The sequence below is a fragment of the Delphinapterus leucas genome, chromosome 12 (assembly GCF_059928025.1).
Source record: "Delphinapterus leucas isolate spDelLeu-1000000601 "Yukka" chromosome 12, BTC_Dleu_Yukka2, whole genome shotgun sequence".
Lineage (NCBI taxonomy): Eukaryota > Metazoa > Chordata > Mammalia > Artiodactyla > Monodontidae > Delphinapterus > Delphinapterus leucas.
Genome location: NC_143140.1, coordinates 74,478,201 through 74,501,716, shown reverse-complemented (window position 1 = coordinate 74,501,716; position 23,516 = coordinate 74,478,201). Strand labels below are relative to the sequence as shown.

At 37.1% G+C, this 23,516-nt stretch overlaps 1 protein-coding gene across 9 annotated transcripts in view; it reads right to left on the bottom strand.

Annotated features, from left to right (window-relative positions):
* The window catches only part of ADGRG6 (adhesion G protein-coupled receptor G6), a 151,546-nt gene that overhangs the window by 70,084 nt on the left and 57,946 nt on the right, over nt 1-23,516 (bottom strand). For 4 of the 9 annotated variants that reach the window (XM_089922061.1, XM_089922067.1, XM_089922066.1 and 1 more), the window contains exons 3-6: nt 17,155-17,499; nt 14,292-14,915; nt 5,661-5,729; nt 3,312-3,395 (exon numbers count right to left, since the gene is read on the bottom strand). In XM_089922061.1, the coding sequence (XP_089778187.1) occupies nt 3,312-3,395; nt 5,661-5,729; nt 14,292-14,915; nt 17,155-17,499 (1,122 nt within the window). The remainder of the gene's footprint in view (nt 1-3,311; nt 3,396-5,660; nt 5,730-14,291; nt 14,916-17,154; nt 17,500-23,516) is intronic. The other 5 variants (XM_022557985.3, XM_089922068.1, XM_089922065.1 and 2 more) reach the window with 4 other exon arrangements.

Sequence of the window (23,516 nt, the reverse complement as noted above, 5' to 3'; positions counted from 1 at the left end):
TTATTTTAGATTCAAGATTATCTCTTTGAACTGGTGATGTGGCAATTATAGTATGACAGTGGCACTTATAATATGACTGGAGTCCTGTTCATCCTACACACATGATTTCTTTAAGATACTTGGCCTATAAAGCTAGATTGATTGTTGGGTGCACACAAATATCCTGCGAGTGAATTTTTTTGAGTAGTCAAACGTATGGGAGAAACTAGAAGCAATGATACAATTTGCACTTGTAAGTTAGGTTTTTAGAACAATAATAAGGACTAACAAAGTTAGTTCCTTACTTGGGTTGCTTGTGCTAATCTCACAAAAGTCTAATATTCAGCAGCAGTACAGTGATGTTTCAAGCATAGAACATATGATTTGGAATGGAAACAATGATTAGTCCAAGAGATTTTCTTGGGAATGTAATGCAGAAGGCACTAAGGTTATTTGTAGGAATACCTAGATTATCTCTCATATACTGAAATATCTGTTTATGAAAAGTAGCTTAGAAGATAAGATTTTCTTAGTATATAATCTGAAGTATCAGATAAAAATCCTATTAAAAATAACAAAAAGAACTTTACACAGGGGGATAGGAACATTTTACAAAAGCCAGGAAGATAAATTTGATTGATATACTGAAAAAATATGTCTGATTGCCAAACAATCTCAATCCCTCTCCCTCTGACACCAGCATATCATGATTGACGAACTCAGTAAATCTCTTTAATAGTCCAGAGTTTAAAGGACTAGATAAGGTAGATAACAGATTTGATAGCTGTATATCTTTCTTACAGTGAACAAAACAGGGTTCCCTAATATATCAGATCATAGGCCTGAGAATGTTTACTACATCAGTTTCCCAAGGAGTAAGAAAAGTGTATTTGAAATTGTTGACAGTGTGTGAATAAGCTTAGATAGTCTAGGACATGACACTAAATCCCATTTATTCACAAGGTAAACAAGTAATTCTCTTTTCAATTATTTCAAATTTGACTATACCAAAGAAAAAACATCTTAATTACAGTGTGTCTCTAACCCTTTGTTACCCTCTCTTTTTAAAAAGATAATGAAGGCTTTAGGTGCTGAGATGTGAGAAGGCAATAGGATATAGAGAGAATTCAACAGCATTGTTTTCATTACATTTATTTTCACTTTTCACTTCTATTTTAAAACAAGTAGTACTGGTTTCATTTTACAACAGTGATATTAATTTATTTATATGAATATAAATGTTTAAGTAAAAAAGTGAGTCAATTTAGGGGGAAAAACTATTAAATAAATAGTAGAGGTGGTTCAAGGATGTGGTAAAATTGTTCAGATGGTACATAAATTTGAGTACACAATTTTGAGACTATTGCTACTACATGACTTTCAAATATTTTAAAATATTTTTAAGTGCTAGGATTACATTTTTATCAAGAATGATCTGAATTAGATTTTTTTTTCTTTAAAGTGGCTAAGAAAAACCATTTTAACTGATTCTAACATTTGCTTGCTTTGTTGAAACTCCAGTGAAGGTTATGACGCAGAGAGAGATGGACTGAACAAGGCTCTCTTCAAGAACGTCAGAAATGACATGATTGAGTGAACACAGCTCCACTCCACCAAGTCAAGGACTCTGAAGCATCATGTAAACGTTCTTGGGCAGCAGAGGATGTGCCAGTCCTAGAGGGAGAATGCCACAGAGGCTCTTTGTGTGTTCATACAAAGGGTGAAATACTTAGTCAGAATTATAATATTCCCATCTGCTGGCTGGGGTCCATGTGAAATATGCACTGGAAATTTCAGCTACTCTTGCTTTCTTGGGGATTGTTGGAATTTTTGCTCCATCATAAATCTCCTTGGTGTAACCACCAGAATAACCATGAACACTTCCCTGAATTGATGTCTTTATATCCCTAATCAAATTTATATCTACGTTTCATGTAAAATATTCCGTACTTCCAATTTAAATGTCCTTAAATGTACAGGAAGTTGATGTAACCCCCAAAGCCAAAAGAAAAAATGAACTATGTGGGTTTCTTTTCTCTGGGTTTTGGTCCCTGGTGATATTTTACAGATGTCTTGGCCTTGCAAGTTAAATGATTGGGGTTGAGAAAATTCCTTTGTTTCTTTTTTTAAATTTATTTAATTTATTTACTTTTGGCTGCTTTGGGTCTTCATTGCTGCATGTGGGCTTTCTCCAGTTGCAGCGAGCGGGGGCTCCTCTTTGCTGTGGTGTGTGGGCTTCTCATTGTGGTGGCTTCTCTTGTTGCGGAGCACAGGCTCTAGGGACATGGGCTTTAGTAATTGTGGCACTCAGGCTCAAGCTCGTGGGCCCTAGAGCACAGGTTCTGTAGCTGTGGCGCACAGGCTTAGTTGCTCCGCTACTTGTGGGATCTTTCCGGACCAGGGCTCGAACCCGTATCCCCTGCATTGGCAGGTGGATTCTTAACCACTGCACCACCAGGGAAGCCCCCTCCTTTGTTTCTAATACCTCATATTTGAGAATACTACTGTGTTTGAAGCAATGGTGTTGTCACCTGATTGGAATTTCTCTTTTTTAGAAGAAACTGAAATCACTTACACTGAATTACCAGAAGGCTATGCATTGTAGTTAATATAGGTAGCAGATTAAATAATAACTCAATTCGCCTGGCATTTCTCCAGTTCATTCCTTATCTTATGTGACTGCTATATTTGCAAGTTACAAATAATATAAACAAAAACATGTATATAGAGAGGGAAAAAACAGAAGGTATTGGCAGTTACTTGAAGTTTTGTCAGTCGAAAATTGATTTATGATTTAATTGATATACAATCACATTCTAACCATTATTCTTCAACAAATAAAAACAGAGAGCAAAGTATTACCATATAAAAATAATTTAACTGTCACAAATGTTTGAATATAAAGTTGGCCTTAGTGAGAAATTAAATTACTAAAATTATTTAGTTTTTTGAGATTATAAAATGCTTTAAAAACTAGTTTCCTTAGAGAATAATCTGACAGAATGTGATGAATATTTTTCTTCTCAGATCTCTAGTATAATGCAAATTAATTCCTTTAATTTAATGCCTTTCTTTTAAAGCTTCCTTTGAAAGAAATTTTAGCTAAAAGTGCAGAAGCGTGGCACTAGAAATGTACTCATTCCATTGGTCATTAGAATGGGGAACTCAAAGGAGTCAAGTGATATTTATTTTACTAGCCTTACAAATGTACAAATGTACCAATTGATTCTAACGATAGAAACTTTGTTGGAACATTAGATATTTCCACCCTTAGAATAAAATTTTTCATCAAGTCAGACATACTACAAGTATAAAAGATAATGATTTCTTACCATTCCTTTGTTTATCGGTTCTGTTAGTAACAGGCATGTTAGTGGTGACAGTGGGTGGTGTAGTACTAGGAGAGTTTACAGTAGCTGGTAAGAAAGGTGAGAGAGATGTAATTTTGCAAGGAGCACGTGAAAGTTAATATGGATGAGCAATCTATGGTTAACGCATGAAAATATATAAAGGAGGAATGGAAACCATTTCTTGCCACTGAACACAAGTCCCAAGGTTATAATGCATAAAATGAAGCAACGCTTTCTATGGTACATTAAGAATCTGTTCCCATGGCCTTTCATGCCATATTGTATGAGAGTCTGGAACCGGCACAAAGGGAATGGAGAAAGAACATTTAGATTCTAGATCTAGGTCTGCCATCAAGAGGCTGATGACCACACAGTAAATGACTAAACCTTATCCAGAACTCAGTCTGCTAAGTTTGTAAAAAGAAAGGTTAGAGAAGGAAGTCTGTACAGCACCTGTCAGCTTGAAAATTATCTAAAGTCAGTCTTTCTGATATACTGAGACTAGCAAAATAAAATCTCAGGGGAAAATGCACTTCTCCTAGAGAAGGTAAATGTAAAGGAAAACAAAAGAGAATGAAATGTATAGATGAAATCAATCATCTAAAGATCCCAAAATCTTTACTACACACTGATGGATAAAATGGATTTCATAAGGGCAAGTCATACAGGAGAGACTTTTCAAAACAGTATGTCAAGGCTATGCTTCTGATATTACTAAAACTCTCAAAGATTAAGCCCTTATGTAATGCTTTAATACCTTTCCAAGAAATTCTGGAGGAACAATGTAAGTAGTAAAATAGCTATACACATTATTTTCCTTTAGTTTATCTTTGGAGTATATTTGTATAAGATGTACCTTTCTATGTACAATAACCATTTGTTACGTATTTCTCTTAATTAGAAAAAAGTTACCTGAATTTAAAACATTTCAGTGATTATAAAAAGAATTACCTTCCAAAGCCTCTTTAGAAAATATTGAATTCCTTATTCAAAATGTGTATTCTTAACTAAAATAATTTTCCATTCCAAAGTAATATATAACACCTAAGAATGGGGATTCTTTTTGAAAGTCTTTTATATTTTTAAATTATGAACAATCAGTTATATTTATTTAATGTAAAATACATCAGTGAATATGAAAATGCTTTTTGGTCATTTAGGACATAGGGGGAAAAAAAACTGGGCATCTAGTCCTTTGACCCAAGGAATCATTCCTACCTCAGATTAAAAGAAAAAAACAAAATTAAAATTAAAAAAAAATCTTCACACCTTGAATTAAGCAAAACCAAGGCTTTTTTCTATTTCATATAACTATTTTAAAACTACACTGAGTTCATGGAAAGAAGCTACTTAATGACTTTATTTTCTTAGGGTATTCCTCAATAATAATATCAAGAAATAATGTCTCAGAAAGGAAACAAGGATAATAATGAATTACACCCCTTCTCCCTGCCTACTCTACTCCCACACTGGAGCTACAGAAGAGAGCTTAGGTTTCTATTCCTTCCATCTCACTTCTAACCCCCATCACTTTCATGTTATGATCCTCTTAATAAAAGATCCCGCTTTACAAAAGGCATGGTCATGATTCTTAATGTGGCACATAGAAATGCTACTTCAAAAAGAAGCATATAATAGAATAAATGGATGAAAATGGGTCATGGGTAATTAGAAGAAGCATGATAAAATTAAAGTAAAATATATTATGTTAAAATCCATGCGATTATGTATTATTTAGCATGCAACCATTCAGTACGTAATATATATACTGACCACAGTATAGTCATTATGCATTATAATAATTAATAAAAGAACATCCATATTAGTTCAAACTATTTTTATCTTACATACATTCAAACTATTCATACATTCAGACTTATCATACATTCAAACTATTTTCATGTTAATATTGAAGTTACATCGCACATCATAAATTGCCTCATGGCCTTGTCTTAACTAACTATTCAACTTAATTTTTCCCCTTGTTTTTTAAACATGAATACTTTTTCAAAATATTGTATGGCTATATTATACTGGACAATATTCTTGAGACCAAATTGAGGGAAAAAATGAAGTCAACCTTTCCTAATAGCACATAATCATTCACATTTAAAAAACTCAGTGCTTTATGGAAATGTGGTCATACAGTGTGTGAATGCATTCCTTCTCTACACTGCACACCCACACAACTAAAACACATCCAGAAATTCTTCTGGTTTTCTGGTTTCTGGCTTCTCAAGTGAAAAGATAAAATTCAAAACAATGGCAACTACATTTTCCAAAATAGCAAGTAGGAAACAGAGACTCCAGAGGACGATGTTGACTCCCTACCTTGGCAAAGGGTCCCCAAATCTGCACAGTTGGTTAGTTCTGCGGCCGGGAGCGGGATCAGGTAGGAACCTCGATCAACACAGAAAGATTGTACAAATTTGACTTATGATTTAATTATAGTTTTTCTCCCCCAAAATCATGAATCATCTGGTTGGTGTAATAGGAGCAACCCTGGAAGAGTTCGCCAGTAATATTCCAACATCAAGAAAGTCTCTAACAATCTTTATGTATCAATGTCAAGCTACTGAAATGTAAAATCAAGCTCCTGAAATCTCCCTCAAAATCTTTAACTCAATCTACTGGCCCCATGCACACATGAAAGGAAAATAAGTGCTACTGCCCCTTAAAGTGTGAATAAAAAGTTCAGGGCCTTTTCGCATAATAAATTATAAGGCTTTGGTGGAAATTCATACAAATGAAATAATAAGAACATCAAAGATAAGTTTCAAAAGTGAACTTGGATATTACTAACACTCATAAAATGCAAGTTTTTGGTTCATAGGCACTAGCACATGCTAGCTGCAATTCCAGAAATAAGTTTCCGTGACTGGAAACTTATTGGTCTCTGTGTCTTTTTATTTCAAGCTTTGCCTGACTCATCCTCAGCAGGAAACAAATTTTGAGCTGATTTTCTAGTAGGAGTAGTGGATTTTTCTCTGTTGCACTAAATCTCCCTCTGGCTATTAACAGACTTTTACCAACAGGTTGAGGCTGAGGAAGATAGGCTAAACTTATCGCAAGGCATATTGTACTATGAATAAAGACAGAAGAATAAATACAAATATATATACATACATACACACATATATTTAATTTTTAAAGAACATTTCTATAATAGTGACTACATTCTAATGTTTAAACATTTTCCAAACTTTCCTGTGGGAATGGTACATAAAGGCAGAGCAGGTACATGAGCCAACAAAAGATGTCTAATTAGGTTAATTGTGTGCATAATTAGAAAGCATCCCAGCAATTTAGCAGCATCTCCAGAGTCGTGGTTTCTTCATTCTTGATTGCCTCAGGCAGCTGGTCCAAGGAAGGAATCATGTTATCTCAGAAAGACTCAACCCTGTGGCCTCCAGCAGGTCTGCCATGTTAACTGGCAAGAAGATCTCATCACAGACCTTTACATGTTCATCCAATAAACATTCACTCACTGTTTAAAGTGTGTGAGACATGGAGGCTAGAAGAATGCTTTAAAACAATGCCTCTGCTCTCAGAGAGGCGTGAATGGGAGATGGCTTCACAGTTCTCTGAGTGATATAGATGCATAGTGGCCAAAAGGAAGATGTGACCAGCAGTTTGGTGAGAAGGGTGAATAGGAAATCCACTACAAAGATTAACCGGAAATATGAGGGGTCACTATACTGATCAGGGGAGAAGAGACTAGAGATGGTTATTACTAGCAGACAGAATTACTGAAACATATACCAAGAAGGCAGTGAAATGGTCTGGGAACCCAGGTGGCATGGCATTACTGGAATAGGACATTTATAGCAAATTGGTAGGAATGATCAGATATATAGGTAATGGACAGCTTGTGGAGGGCTTTGTAGAATGCAGGCACTATGAGTCTCCGGACTTTGTGTCTTTCTTCCAATGGCATATCCCACACACATAGTCGGTGGGTCCTCTGAATAAATTATTGAATGCGATATGAACGACAACATTTTGAACTCTTTCTTGAAGTAAACGGGAAAACAGTGAAAGGGAGCTTGGTGAGAAAATTGACTTAAATTTAAAAACAATCACATTTGAGGCTCTATAACTAAAAGACAGGCGATACAAGAAGCATGAATAATACCAATAATTCAGGCTTGATATCATAAATACAGTGAGGATAGACAGAAAGATATGGATACAAGACATTTGAAGATGGAATATATAGGATTTATTTAGTGACCAACTGGAGAACAGAGAAAGAAAGGGAAGAATAGAAGAATTTTTCTGGTTTCCAACTTGAGAAATTGGTACACAATGATCTCATAAAAGGACATAGTAAATACTGGAAGAAAAGCAAACTTAGGTGGGGTAGGCTAAACAGTACATCCAGGAATAGGAACTGAGGTACCTGTGTGACATCTGGTACAAGGTGTACATGTTTTTGTAAGAGGCCTAGCCAGGAAGTACTCCACAGAAGCTGTAGATGTGTCTGGGATCACCTGAGCTAGAAGATTTGATGGAACCATAGATATTCTTATATTTAAGTTTCAGATTAAAAGAAAAAAAAAGAGCTATAGATTTGAGAAGACAAAAATAGCTCTTGTAGAAGGTGATTTTACAGAATTCAAGTGAACAAAGTTTCATGGAGGGTGTGGCCACCATCAAGTATACAGAAAGTTCCAGAATGATAAAGACTGAGAAGACCCTTCACTTTGCACTGGAATTTCGGCAACAGCTCTTCAGTAGAAGAAATTCTCTTCAGTAGCGTGGGAATGATGCACTCTAGATTTCCAGTGTTTGAGAAGTGAATGCAAAAAGAGGAAGCTTGGCTACGAAAGGAAGCAGAGATGGGCGGGCGGGGCGGTGGTGTGTGTTTCCGATTAAACACTTAATCTGTGTACTATGGAGAAAGAGCACGTGAGGAGGTAGAAGTTGAAGCCAGCCTAGAATTTGATCTTGAATGTTTTCTGCCCATTATTCCTTCCCATCATGTCCCCTTCTTGCATGACCTTACTTCTCCTTTAGGTATTTATATTTTAGTAAGGAACTTCTGAAAACTAAAAAGCTTTTAAAACTCAGAATGACTGAGGAAATCTCAGCCACTATAACATGCAAGAGAGGAGACCCATGGACTGAGTTTTTGTGCTTCTCAAATTTCACACAATGTTGGCAGACAAAGGCTCCTAAGGCCACTTCCGGCGCTGATACAATATCTCTGGAAGACAAAGGGAGATAAGGGGACAGCATTGTGGGAAAGCAAGTTTTCAGGCTAACTACATTTCCACTGCAGATATCAAAGAGCTGAGAGGTGGAAATAAGGAGAGAAAATCAGGAGAGTTAGGATTGTTAGGATTTAGAGTGAGATATTTAACAATTTTCTTTAACATTTCATCAGTTTCGTTGTATGGTAGCAAGTCTAAATTTCATCATGTGACATGCTTGTTATGGAAAATTGTAACATTTACTTCTCAGTATTAAACTATCAGTTGTTCCTTCTTGGGTACTTTTAGTTTAGCAAATTGACATTGCTTTATAAATACTTTATGAACACTATTTTATGATGATTCAGTATAGCAACAGAAATTAAATTTGAAGCATGTTTCAGTGAAAATGGTTTGAATACAAGGGACAAATTTAATTAGAAAGGTCCAGAATATTGATAAATGAAATCTTACATTACAAATATACCAAATTACATATACATAAAATATTAAAAATGTGCACAAACTTTTTATTTGTACCCAGTTCCATTTTCAGCATATCTACATAGAAAAGTCATTCTCCCAATCAATTTTTCTAGGTGGACAGATTTAAAACCAGAAGATTGTTAAGGAAAAAGAGACAATTCTTTGTCTTGGCTATTAATATATTTATCATTAAGGAACTTTTTTCAGAATGTGACCTATGTATATTCACTGATATTTGTGGATACCAAATATTTAAAGGTATTTATGGTTTAAAGGTATTCACTTAATATTATCTGCAAAATTTAAGGTTTAAAGGTATTCACTTAATGTTAACTGCAAAATTTAAAGTCAAATTTCCTTAAAAAAAAAGTAATCTCTAAGAAAGGGCAGTAGACGAAAAGCTGTAAAGCTGTTAATCTTTCTTCTCTACTTTTGTTCTTCCAAAATCTTGCTACTGAAAGGAGTCAATATTTACACAAGTGGTAGTGAAAAAAGACTGAGTAGCCAATAACCCATCTCACACCCAACTTAATGACAATCCAAATAACAGCTGACAGAGCTAAACTCTCATGTGAGTTGCACTAATAAGACAAATAATAATCCCTTTCAACTCCTTCTTTGCAGCTGTTACTAAATTGAATTTGGTTTTTTTCATAAATATATTTAAAATAAAATTATTTTTGGATGCCATTTATGCTCATAAAGAGTTTGGGCATCTTCAAAGAATAACATCCTTTGTAAAGATGAGTGATTTCATCTTTATTATTTAAAAAAAATTCAGTCATCTAAAAATGCTACACTCAGTAATTTGTTAGGAATGAAAGGAAGGAGCCAATAGTGAATCAGAGTTTTATGGCTGTGAGGGACAAAACTGCAATAATTGAAAATGAAAGGGTAGGAATCCAGGAGTTGATGAAGCCTTGGTAATTAAGTATAAAATTTCAGAAAGGAAAACAACAGTCGGTCCAAATCCAAAATTTTCTAGAAAAGAATTAACATCAAGTTTGGGTACTTGTGAACTGTGTCTTATCTCTACATGCACGATGGTTAATAAATGGAAGTGATTAATAAATGCTTGTTAAATAAATGTAATTTGTTTGAACTTAGACTCTTCATTGAGTTACACAGTAGTACTCAGGAAAGAGCAGTCATCAGTAAAATAAATATAACTGGTATAGAAGGCACTATCTGTACTTTGTGAAAATTGATGGACATTAGCCAGTATCTAAACTCGAATCAGAACGCAGGCAAATACTTGCACTTATGATTAAAGAGTCCGTTAGGGAAACTGCCTATCCACGGAGGTTATAAAACTCATTATTGTTTAATAAAATTGTCCTAAGAAAAAGAATGACGATATAAAATGAAAAGGAATTGCTGCTAAATAAAGCATTTCTTTCTGAAAAGGACTGACAAGATTAAACATGATTAAAAAAAAAAAAAGTGCTGGAAATTTCCTAATTACGTATATTCCCTAACTATACTTAGAACAGCATAGGAAAACAAAAGTCCAGTTATGAAATTACTAAAACATTTATTAATAAAATATTGATTTTATTAAGGTTAGGATATTTAATATTTGAAACAAACGACAGGATGCTTTAATGTTGAATGCAGTCAGTTCTGTTCTACCATCCTATTTTCATATTAAAATTTACTTAGCAATAGACCTTTGGAAAATCTATTCATTTTCTATCACAAGTTGACCCTGGAGTGAAAGCTCATATTTAACAGACATTGTCAAGCCCATGGAATGTTAGGCATGAAACTCTGTTTTCCCATTGGCTACTGTACTGATCATTAGTTTTGGGAAATTACCATTACCCAAAACAGCAAGCCACAGCGTTCTGGAAAAAAGGAAAGGTTAAAATGTTAATAGAGCATACTTTTTTTCACTTATTCAAGTTTCGCTTAGCTAACAAGCTTAGATATAATCTCTGATACAGGTATTTCCTGTCAGTTAATAAGTGACTTGGGTTCTTCAACTCCCAAAGCTTATGATTAAGCAGCAGGAAACTCCCTCTCCCGTTATTAGTCCTGATACACAGTCCAGGATATCTGACTGTACGGAATGGGGGTGTTTAGCGTCATTGTGGAATATCAAGGAGATGACTATAAAAGTTAAAGGAACTCAGACACTGACTCTGTAAACTTGTGCTACTCCTTTGATTGAAGTCATTTTGAAAACTTACCAATGGCTGAGCTCCACGAGCACATATCTGATGCTTTCCAGTAAACGTAAGGCTTGGAAAGGAGCTTTAAAAACCGTGTTAAAGAAAATATGAGGACTCCCAAGTATAACCCCTGGGCACGGGGACAGGAGAGGAGAATTTTAGCCCACCAACTGCCTCGGCCACTTATGTTTTCTAAGCTTCAGTTTCCTGCCCTTTATAAAGTGAAGGGCGTGGCCTAAATTGGGATTCTCAAACATGAGTGCCTACCCAGGCCAAAGTCAATCTACCGGGGGCTGGCGTGGGGAGAGTATGGAGGGTGCTAAGGGCCGAGGGGACCTGGAAAGCCCCTTCAAAGGGGGTGGTCACCACTTAGCTTAAGCTGCGTTGCTCAGGCAGAAACACTAGACTAGTGTTCATTTTTTGTTTATCAGAGAATCCAAACATTCATTTTTATGTGAAATCAAATTTTTTGATGTTGGAGATAAATCATTATTTAAAAGCATTGCGTGGAACAAATGTTAATAAATGAAAACAAAGCAGTGTTGCCACCACCACCTATGTCTAAGGGCTAAATTAGCCCCTGAGGGACTGGTCTATTATCTCTGGCCCAGAAGATCTAGCAGGTCTTTTCCAGTATTGTCCAAAGTGTATGCTTCAGAAGACTAGACCCTTTGATTTTATCCGTCTAGTTTCAGGGGTTGGCAGATTTTCTCTTAAAGGGCCAGACAGTAAATGTTTTAGGATGGTGGGCCATGTCATCTCTCACAGTCAGCTCTGCAGTTGTTAACACAGAGGCAGCCACAGGCAATATAAAACCTCATGCGCATGCCTGTGTTCCAATAAAACTTTATTTACAAAAACATCCTAGTTTGCCAACCCCGGGTCTAGAGGATATCTTAAAATAAGTTTAGGAATTCTTGTATACTACAGTCCTCACATTTTATTATATTAAGGTATCAAAGAAGCACTGCAGGAAAGAAACCTTATTTTGTTTAATACAAATACCATGCTAATACCTGGGAAAGCTAGTGTTTTGGCCAGCAGTGCTTTCTGGCCCGAAGAGACAGCTCTCGGACCTTTGTATTCCTCATCTTGGCAAGAAGTGACTCGCCTATTCTAGCACTACATCTCATCTTCTAGTCCTGCCTATTCTGAAAGACAGTCTAAGAGAACACAGTTCTAAAACTGAACTTTCTGACTTCAATTCCTGGCTTGGCCACTTATTAATTAAATGGCCTTGGATAGGTTATTTAATCTCTTTGTGCCTCAATTACTCATCTGCAAAATGGGGTTAATAACAAAACTCACATCATGGGACCTGTGTTGTAGGAAATAAGTTACCATGCATAAAGCACTTAAAACAGTACCTAGTACATAATACACATTCAATTTAAGTATAATTTAAGTATTTTGCAACTATTAACATGACTAGCCAAATCCTTTTTTCTTTTTTTTCTTTTGGCTGTCATAGTACTCAAATATTGACCCACAGGAAGGCAAATATTAAATAGTCTATATTATGAGTTTTTAATAATGGCCAAGGATATGATGAAAACGGGTCCCTAGACTAAAGATAATCACCCTGAACGTAGGAAGTACACCACTGCCCTCTCCTCGCTGTTCACCATGCCACACCAAACACACACACGTGATTTTCTCAGTTCCCTTGCTGAATGAAAGACCTCTTGGGAGTCCCTGAGGGTCGTTCTCTGTAGCTAATCTCAGAATGAGAGGATGCTGGGAACACCACTAACTCTTAAAAGTTCCAGGGTCTCCTGGAACAGGGCTGTGGTTTACCCTCTTTCCAACAGCCCACAAGGAAATACCTCTCAAAAGACATCACATAACTGCCTCCCGCCATCTTCAGGAGCACTAGGGACCACACGGAGAGATGGGTGGCCCACAGAGGGGTAGGTGACAGGAGCCCCCCAGGCTGGAAGGGCAAACGCAGGTCAGGGAAACAGGGCAGGTGGCCTCAGGTCTTCACGGTGGGTCCTACTTTGTTGAAAGTATTGGGAATGAAGCTCTGATAGAATTCCCTCCAAAGTCACATACAAATGACTTTTGAATATTAGGCCCCTTCTATCCCTCCTTTATTGACAGTTATCTCTGTGACTAAAAAAATGTATATTATCAACACCTTAGATTTAGTCATGATATTGAAAATTGATAATGAAATTTATACTTTTTATATTTGACTCAGTCCTACAGTAAAATAAGGACTTAATTGACTTATGTGCACAGAGAATAACTGCTAGAAGTTTATTTTCATATAATTTTTGTAACTTAGAATTATTTCCCTAAATATTTTGCAGTTAGCTACTCAGAATAATATCACATTTAAAGTCTCCCAAAGAGCAACCAAAAAGACAAGAGTATTTTTAACAAACAACAATTGCTCATTTTCAAATAAATGGAGAAAAAGGTTAAAGAAAATTGATAATTCCTGATTATCAAGATTTTCCATAAAATGAACAATCTTTAATATTGGCTAAGTAAATACCATTCTTTTTTTTCTTTTTTTTTTTTGCGGTACGCGGGCCTCTCACGCGGGCTCACTGCTGTAGCCTCTCCCGTTGCGGAGCACAGGCTCCGGACGCGCAAGCTCAGCGGCCATGGCTCACGGGCCCAGCCGCTCCGCGGCATGTGGGATCTTCCCCGACCGGGGCACGAGCCCTCGTCCCCTGCATCGACAGGCGGACTCTCAACCACTGCGCCACCAGGGAAGTCCTGTAAATGCCCTTCTTTTAGGTGGTGGTTGTTTAAGTAATGCTCTGGAAATTTCATTCTAGGATGACAAAGGTCAGCTTTTCACTGTATCATCTTCATGATTACAGACAGTAACTTATTAATTTCTTTTGTTTTAGTCCTGGGGTTAACATTTCTATATGAGACGCAATAATTATACACAATTGTTTATATTAGGTATAAACCATGTGATATTTTATGATACAGGAAAAAGTTAAAAATGGTAGGACTAAAGCTTTGATTGAATATGTATGGCTGGTAAGCACACACATATATGTGTGTCTATATAATTTCTTGTTGACAAACATATTCATAGAACAATGGAAAAAAATTAAAGAGTGACTATGCCAGAGACTTACCACAGCTGAGGTTGCTTTCAGCTTTCAGAGCTAGGGTTGGGATATTCCAAAAGTCATTTTGCCAGTCCACCACATTCCCTTTCACATTGCAGCTGAGGTTGAAGAGGATTTTGGAATTCATGGCAAAATTCCAAAGTCGAAAGTTATAAATGTCCCCTTTTAGAGAGGCAATTTCATTTTGATTGGAGCCCAGCAACAATTTCCCATTTCCAGGAATAACTTTACTAATGGTAGAATCACATGAAACTGCCCCATAGTTTCTTTTGAAATGTACACCAACGTATCCCAAAGAATTATTCCAAGCGATGCAGAGCTGCTCAAAGCTTTCTGTGAAAATATCTTCCTTATCTTTTACAGGTAACACACTGTTTAGTAAGCATTTTGAGCCAGAAATAGATAGAAAGTAGCCATTCTTGGTCTTTCCGAAACTGAGCAATTGTGTGAAGGATGCATCTGAGTAGGAGAAAGCTGTCCATTCGTTGTCTTCCTTGCCAATTTTGGTTGCTTCAAAGCAGAGTGTGAAAGCTCTGAGCTCTGGAATAGAGACACTTTTTGCAAGAGATACCTGGTAAGTATCTAGCATCTGGGGTAAAATGACCTTTTGATTCCTTAAGGACACGGCAACTAGGACAAAACACAGTAACAGATAAAGCCTGTTAACATCAGACATGGACTAATGAGATGCAAAATGTCTGATACAGCCAACCCCTCCACACTCTCTACTAATTGGCTTTTACCCACCCTTTGTCCCACACTCTTCTCTTTCTCTGTCCACCACTCTCTTTCACCAACCCAGTACCTTATACCAATAACAATAAGAAACCCCACCCATTTTTAACTCTAATCACCTAAACCTTGGCTCTCACACCTAAACCTTCCAGTTATAGCTGCCAAGGTGACAGACTTTTTCTTCTTTTAAATCCCTGATTTGGGTGGGGGGGAAAATTAAAGAACCTACTGGTTTCAAGAAAGTTCTCTTTATACATTATGATTTTCAAAACTATGTTTCTTTTCAAATAATTTCTAAACATAATAGCTAATAGTTCCATTTTTCATTAACTTTCACCCTTCCCAAACATGCCTGTGCTACCCTTTCCCTTCAGACACCCCATATCCTACTTGTCTTCCCCATCACCAGGCTATTTTAGGGTCAAAGGCAAAGACAATTCCACTGAGGAGAGGGAGTCGGGTAAAAAAACAAACAAAAATGGCATTTTAAGCTATATTTCTTTTGCATCTGGGCATGTGAGCTAGTTTCTGAGAGACAGTAAAGAGCAGTGGTTAAAGGGCAGACAGTGGAGCTCCCTGCCCAGCTCTCCCACACAGTGCCCTGTGACCTTGGGCATGCCACTCTACTTTAGCTCCCTTGTCCATAAAACAAAGGGAAGGGCATCTATTATACAGGTGGGCCATAAGAACTGAATAACTTAATCCCCTCAAAGCGCTGGAAAAGTATCTGTGTCATAGTCGATATACAGCTATTACTGATTACTAATATAGATCACTATAATTCTGTGCATGACAAATTCAAAATAAAAATGCTTTAGCCTAGTCCTTCTGTGACATATCTAAAATTATTAAGTAACACAATAAATTTAGCTCTGTGCTAATATTATAGATATTGTGAAGCATTATGTACTGATTTGAGAGAGAAGTAGCTCTCCCCAAAAATACTGTTCAATACTGGCTTCATATGAATACTAGTTTGAATATATTTTAATACATACCAAGAATAGCTCTATAGTAATAACATCATTTTAATATAATATTCTAGTCAAAAATTCATGATGGAATCTAATAGAATGATTATTTTTTAGTCTACTTCTTATATATAAAGCAGTTTCTAGGTCTACTTACCCAAAGGGATACTTATACAATATGTAACCAGTATTCTACATGCATTGTTAAAATAAGAAGGCTGGAAGGAAATATGTCCATCAACATTTTATTAGTGGTTATGGCTGGGTGGTAGATGTACAGGTAATTCTAATTTGCTTTTCTTTTTTAATTTTCAAATTTCCTACAGTATTTTATAACATTAAAACATTATTTGAAAAATTAAAGCATGTGTGTTTCAATTAACCACATATATATCTGTCAGTCGCAAACAGTAAATAAAGCTGAAACCAAAAACACAATTTGTAATAATAATGGTCAGAATGGTGCCTTTCTCTTTTGTTTCTTTTTTTGATACATAACACCTACTTAAGCAGCTCAGAAGGAAGAAAAAAGTATAACTAAATCTCACAGTCTCAAAGCTTGAGTTTTCCTTAAGGAAAGACTGGCTTGGAGAGAATGAGATTATTTAAATGTTCTGATATGCCGGAACCCGGGAAATACGTCTGATAAAAATATACTTCTTTCCTTCAATTAGCCATTTTCAAGGGGCTTTCCTCAGGCTCTGCTGTTTATTAGCTTCAGTCATACATAGCTCTTTTTACATTTAAATTTATATGTTTATTTCCCACATTTGTCCCCCTAGTTCCTGAAAAGGGCAACATCTTAAAAGCCTAAAATAAAAGGATTTCTAAATAAGAATGTTTTAAATGTTTGACGGAGAGATATTAGAATTACAGAGTCAATTATTAGCTGTGGGATATCTACAGGGTCTTTCAAGCAGCCTTTAAATGTTCTGTATATAAACAATATAAAAGAATTCAGCTCTACTGTAACCAGATTTTGGATCTGGTAACTATATCACTAATGAGAACGTTCAGAGAACACTAACAGATTCTTGCCCTTAAATTCTAGTCCTAATCATTCACATTCACATAAAAGAGCATAACCGTCTTCTGGTCCTCGTGTTTATTGTAGAACAGGCTAAATGAAACCAGAAGGTTGGCGCTGCCTTTGGTTTACATACCTCTGATGTAGCTGGCATTGAAACCTTTCTTCTGGATGCTAAAGTCACTTGAAAAGGACACATGCATTTCATTCGCACTTGAGTTAAATGATAGGCCTTTGGCAGTTGCTCCACAAAATTTAGTCTGGCTCTCTCCATTATCAAGGGATAATGAGTCATAAATGCAATTGGGAGCTTCTTCAATGTCGAAGTCATTAAACGTTATCTGAATGATATAGCCCGCGGGGGCTCGGAGGGTCCACATGCAAGCCTGGCTGTTGGGGTAGTCGTTAGGGTAGCACGGAGAAGTAAAGGTCCCAGAAGGGTTGGAGAGGACAACCCTGCAGTTGGCACATCCCCACGCTGCTGGGCAAACAAAAGAAAGACAGAGAGAAGGGCTGGGATCAGAGGCGTGTAATTACCCAAGAGTACCACACAATGGGGACAATCAAACAGTAAACATTTTAAAATACCAAAATATAACCATCAACATTAAAAGGAAAATGAAACCATCTCAAGAAGAAAAAGAAAAACCAAGAGAGCAACACAAAGTAAAAGAAAAATACAAAATTTTAGAGCACTGATTTTTTAAACTGGGGGCTCATAAATGCTGAGAATCTGATAAAAGTCAGGGGAACTCCCTCCAGTAAAGTGTACAGGGGCCACTGCCCTTGGCATACAATTTCAGGGAGTACATGAGGCCTCAGGAGGGAACACTGGATTTCACATAGGTACACTGACTCAGATGAAGAATCTCTACTCTACAGACTAACTGAGCTGGGGTGGAGGGGATCTTATAGAACCATAAATGTAGAACAATATTACAAACCATGGAAGAGAAACAGGAAATAAATGTTTAAAGAGAAAGCTAGCTACCAGTACAAAAAATTCAACAAGTTATCTTCTGGCAGATTGTAGTTTTTTCTAAAATTCAAATAAACAGCATCACCTTGTATGTGTGAAGCACTTATAGTTTTGTTTTGTTTTGAATTTATTTTATTTTTGGCTGCGTTGGGTCTTCATTGCTGCATGCGGGCTTTCTCTAGTTGCAGCAAGCAGGGGCTACTCTTCACTGTGGTGCGCGGGCTTCTCAGTGCGGTGGCTTCTCTTGTTGTGGAGCACGGGGTCCAGGCGCACAGGCTTCAGTAGTTGTGGCTCACAGGCTCAGTAGTTGTGGCTCGAGGGCTCTAGAGCGCAGGCTCAGTAGTTGTGGCTCACGGGCTTAGTTGCTCCGTGGCATGTGGGATCTTCCTGGACCAGGGCTCGAACCCGTGTCCCCTGCACTGGCAGGCGGATTCTTAACCACCTGCGCCACCAGGGAAGCCCAGTACTTATAGTTTTGAAAAATACTTTCACTTCTCCCGCTTGTTTATTTTAGTTGGTAATTATATACCTGTGCGATTATCTTGTTTATTCATTCATTCAGTGAATATTTATTGAGTGCCTGCTACACGCCAGGCACTATTCTAAATAGTATATACCAATGAGCAGGAAAGACAAAGTCTCCGTCTGAATGATTCTTACACTTCAGTTTTGGACCCAAAGATAAACAAACAGTAATGTAATGACAGATGATAATAAGAGGTACGAAGAAAAGTAAAGCAATCAATTATTTCTCAAGTAGTACTTATCCAGGGCCTGGTCACCAGCTGGATCCAGAAACCAAGGTCTACTGTCTTTCTATTTAGTGATGCTTTTGAAATTAATATTCATGTTGTTTTTAAACATTTGTATAAATGTAGGCAGCAATGTCATTTATCCAACATTCTGGATAAATAAACTGTCATAAAACTGACACATACACTTTCTAAAAGTAAAAGACTTCTACCATGTTAATGGAACTCACTCTCAACTTACTGTGTTCTTCCCTCTTTTACTGAGTTGAGTGGAATGAATATGCAATGACTTTTCTTGAAAATGGTAGTTAGTACAAGTATTACTTATTCTTCTATGATGCAGTGATATATTCAAGGATTTAGATGTGTTATGCTGCTAGAGTTAGGTTTTTCTTTTTTCCTTTCCCTGTGGCCACCTTGTGTTATGCAGGGGTTTGCTTTGCCAATTCTGCTCCCCAACCATTCTTTCTAACTTGCCCTCCCTCTGGCTCTTTCTCCCTAAGTCTCCAACATCTTTTACAGGGCTGAGGATAGACAGAGAAAACAATCTATGATCATCAAGTGTTAGCCAAATGCCTTCTCTCTTTTTTTTTTTTTTTTTGCGGTACGCGGGCCTCTCACTGCTGTGGCCTCTCCCGTAGCGGAGCACAGGCTCCGGACGCTCAGGCTCAGCGGCCATGGCTCACGGGCCCAGCCGCTCCACGGCATGTGGGATCTTCCCGGACCGGGGCACAAACCCGTGTCCCCTGCATCGGCAGGCGGACTCTCAACCACTGTGCCACCAGGGAAGCCCCAAATGCCTTCTCTTATCCATCCCTGGAGCACGATGCTCCTCTCCTTGTAGCATGATTCAGAGCAGCTGGGTTAATTCCATGTGTGAGATTACTTTGTTTATTGTCAGCTTCTCCCACTATTCTCTAGGCTGAACAAGCAGAGGGTATGTACTGTCATAGTCACCATCTTACCCCTCAGGAACTCACAGCACCCCTGCCACATGGGAGAGCTTTGATAAAATTTTTTAAATTTATGAACAAATAAATGAGTCACTTAAATGAAAGAAAACACACCTAACTTAAAGAATGACTAAGTACAGTATACGAAACTAAGTCAACCAAAGTCTAAGTCCAAAAAATGGCTGAGCGCATAAGGTCTGGGATATCTCTTTGGATGGGGTTTCGGGGCTCTTTTTTCCAATGGTTTCACTCAGAGCAAGAGACTGAGATGAGCAGGGCCTGCCTCTCTGGCACATTTAGCTTTCTATTACTATACCTTGGGCTCAGGAGAGAGAACTAATCCTAGTAGATTAACAGTAATGTATCCAGTGAAAGGCACTGGAGATTATAAAAGAAAAAAAGAAAGGAAAATAAGATACAGTCTCTGTGTCATTCCAACATGCATGCAAGCAGCATCATTTTTCCAAAATGAGATGCTATCCCCTACATCCAAGACCCAACTAACGTTCATTGTTGTCTTTATCATGATACATTATTTTTGCCAAATTCTTCCCTAGAGCTAATGAAAGGTATACAAACAAGTCAATCTGACTGATCACACTGACCATGTAATCTTGAATAAATTAATTTCTCTGTACCTCAGCTTCACCACTTTATACTGGTGGTAATAAAAGTGCCCACCACCCATGGTTATAGGGAGGACTAGATAGATTAATACTGGAAGGTCCTGGAAACTGTACTGGCCACAGAGTTAGCACTATTTACATGTTGGCTATTATTAATCATTACTATAACAAAATCTGTGAATCAATAATTTAAGAGAGAAAAAGTAGCACCCCACCTTAATGGAATCGCTTTTTCCCTTAGGCACTCATTGTGATAGAAAAGAGAAAGAGAAGACACCCATAATAATCACTTAAAAAGCACTTAAAGCATTCTTCTATGTGATTCTCATCTGCAGTAGCTAAACCGCATTTAGAGATAATGCTACCAAATAGCGATTATCTTAATTGGATGAAATGTCAATTAAACTAGGCACAGTATCATGGTGTTCATTATATTTATAGATCACAGTAAAGGGCTTTCACATAGATTATCTCACTTGGCATCATAACAACCCTGGGAATTAGTACCTCCTCCCTCTTCAGATGACACAAATAAGACTATTATAGATTATATAACTTGTCCAAAGTTACATATCTAATTGATAGCAGGACCAAGGTTCAAACCAGCTCTTCTGAATATAAGTCTAGTGATTTTCTAGAGGAGGAAAAAAGTTGCCAAGATTAAACAAAAGACACAGCAAAGTGATGAGCCCAAGTCTTGTTTTAAGAGACAATGCTTTTTAATGGGCAATTTCAAAGTTAAACATATGAAATTAAGTGTAAACATATGTTTAAACTTAGTGTAATCACGCTAAAATTGATATATTTTAAGAAACTAATTTTGAAATATTTTAGTAAAGAATGTTAGAGCGTCTAAAATGTAGTGCTTTGGATTTGTCCACTTGGAGCAATCAAATGTCACTGCTAATTGATTCCTACACAGTGAGCCAGTTCATGAAGAAATTAATTTGTTCTCTCTTAAAGGCAGGGCTACTTAAAAAGATGGCTACTGAAGTAGCCACTGAATGAGGGCTTGGTAAAACCAGGGTTAACATTTTCTAAAAGCGAGCCAACTCAAAACATCTGGCTCAAGTTGTTCTCAAAGACAGATATAATAACGTATTCACACTCATAATTTATAAAAGCAGTTTTCCGGTAATCTAAACAAACAAACCAAATTCCACCCTTGGTTCTTGCCTATGCTTGCAATGTTGAGTAATAATTTACTTCTGCATATTTTCACAAAACTTTATTCTTCAAAGAAATGCATATCTGAAATGGAAAACCTCCCAGTTATGCCAAAGGCTATCTCAATTTATAAAGAACACTTAGATTTAGATTTAATGGAACCATTATCTCATTTTTTTTAAATCTGAGATTTGGATTCTTACTCCACCTTTGCTGTAAGTACTTCTCTATGAATCAAATACTATGTGCTTTAAAATCTAAGACAGGAGTATCAGATCCTAAGAGATAAATAGAAAGAGATCAATTTTAGCGGCTTTCAACCCACATGTGTAGACAAAATAACTGATTTTCCTATACTGTGTTAAGTGGTGAAGAAATGAATGCACTTAAATCTTTTTTTTTTATTTGAATGTGTGTAAAACTGACACTAATAAATTTGCTGTAAAATCTGGCTGGTGAAAAAAATATCTCCAGAAAATTTCCTTTCAGTTGCCTGTTCAGTTTGCATCTATTCAAAGTCACTGTTTGAATTACCTATGTGAATCTATTAAATTCTAATCAATGAGTTGCTTAAAAAGGTTTAAAATATTTAGTAGCCTTGGTGGTTTCTGAAGATTAAGCCTAAGGGCAGCAACTGAGAGCTCCAGGATCAGCCCGATGCCTTAATCATTACCAAGCCAGGACAGCCACACACCATTTCTCCAGATCAAGAGAAATGCTGCCAGATATAGCATCATTGAAACGTAAAATATAAATAATACTTTAGATGCTGGCATGTGTTAAATGACTGATAATACACAGAACTGAATGACTTCATCAAAGTAAGTATTTAAATTTAAGTGATTTCAGGCCTCTATGCATATTTTTTCAGGATGGCAAGGAATCTGAAGGCAATCTGGCTGTGACATCTGCGTTTCTGTTAATGTGACAGACTTGGCAAGCATCCCCGCACTCCCTCACCACTCCTCTTCAAGCTCTGCACTCAAAGACAGCATTGCCGTCCAGGGGAAAGTCACTCTTTCACCAAGGTTACGTTGTCCATTCCATTCTCCTGCTAGAACTCTCAGCAGCCAAGGAAGGGTATCTGTTTGCTCTCAAACTCCTCCTAAAGCACTGGCTTCCCCAGGGTTAACCAGAAAATTGTCTGATTTCCCTCTGTGATGCTTCAACCTCAAAATGTTCTTTGGAAGCACCGTGAATACGAAGGTACCGCAATGACTTAGGCCTGAGTTCAAAAGTGTACCACTCTACTCGAATGAGTTCAATTAAGTCTGGCCTTGCTAGAAAACTAACAAAAAGTTGAAGTGAAGGTTTCTTGGTGAGGCACCATTAAGCTTGACAATTTTTTGAAGCTCCAAAGAGATCCATATGCACCACACCCTCAAACACATTTCTGTCTTCTGTAATATTGTTAATGCTTAAACTTTGAATCCTGTCTTTCCATAATCACCTTGGCATGAGAACATTCCATATGTAACTGCAAAAGCTAATACTTTGGGGAGATCCAAACAAGTGAACTGTTGTAAATCCTTCTAGAGTCAGCTTATTATGTAGATATATATCCCTTGCAAGAGGATTAAACACACAAGCACACGTGCATGCATTTGCACACACACCCACACACATTCTCATGGGAAACTATTCTCTCTTAAGTAATGGCTGAGCTTTTCTCCAGGTTTTAAAAAAATAATAATAATAATAATCTAAAGGCAATGCACCATTTGAAACAGTCTACGGCTGCCTGGCCTATCACTTAATCTACCTTCTGGTTAATACATTCAAGTCTCTTATCCCCTCCTTTCCTGCACTGTAAACCCCTAACTCTGTATTAATCTAGCCATGGACCTTCTTGCTCTCTAATGCATAGACTTCTGAGCACTGTTGAAAGAATTCTCAAAATCATGCAGATTATTTATACTAAAGAGGTTTCCAATTTGATCTTACTCATGCTCTGTAACATTTGATGCCTCTGAACACTCCCTGATTCTGAGCCTCTCCACTCGGTTGCTACTGTCTCCTTG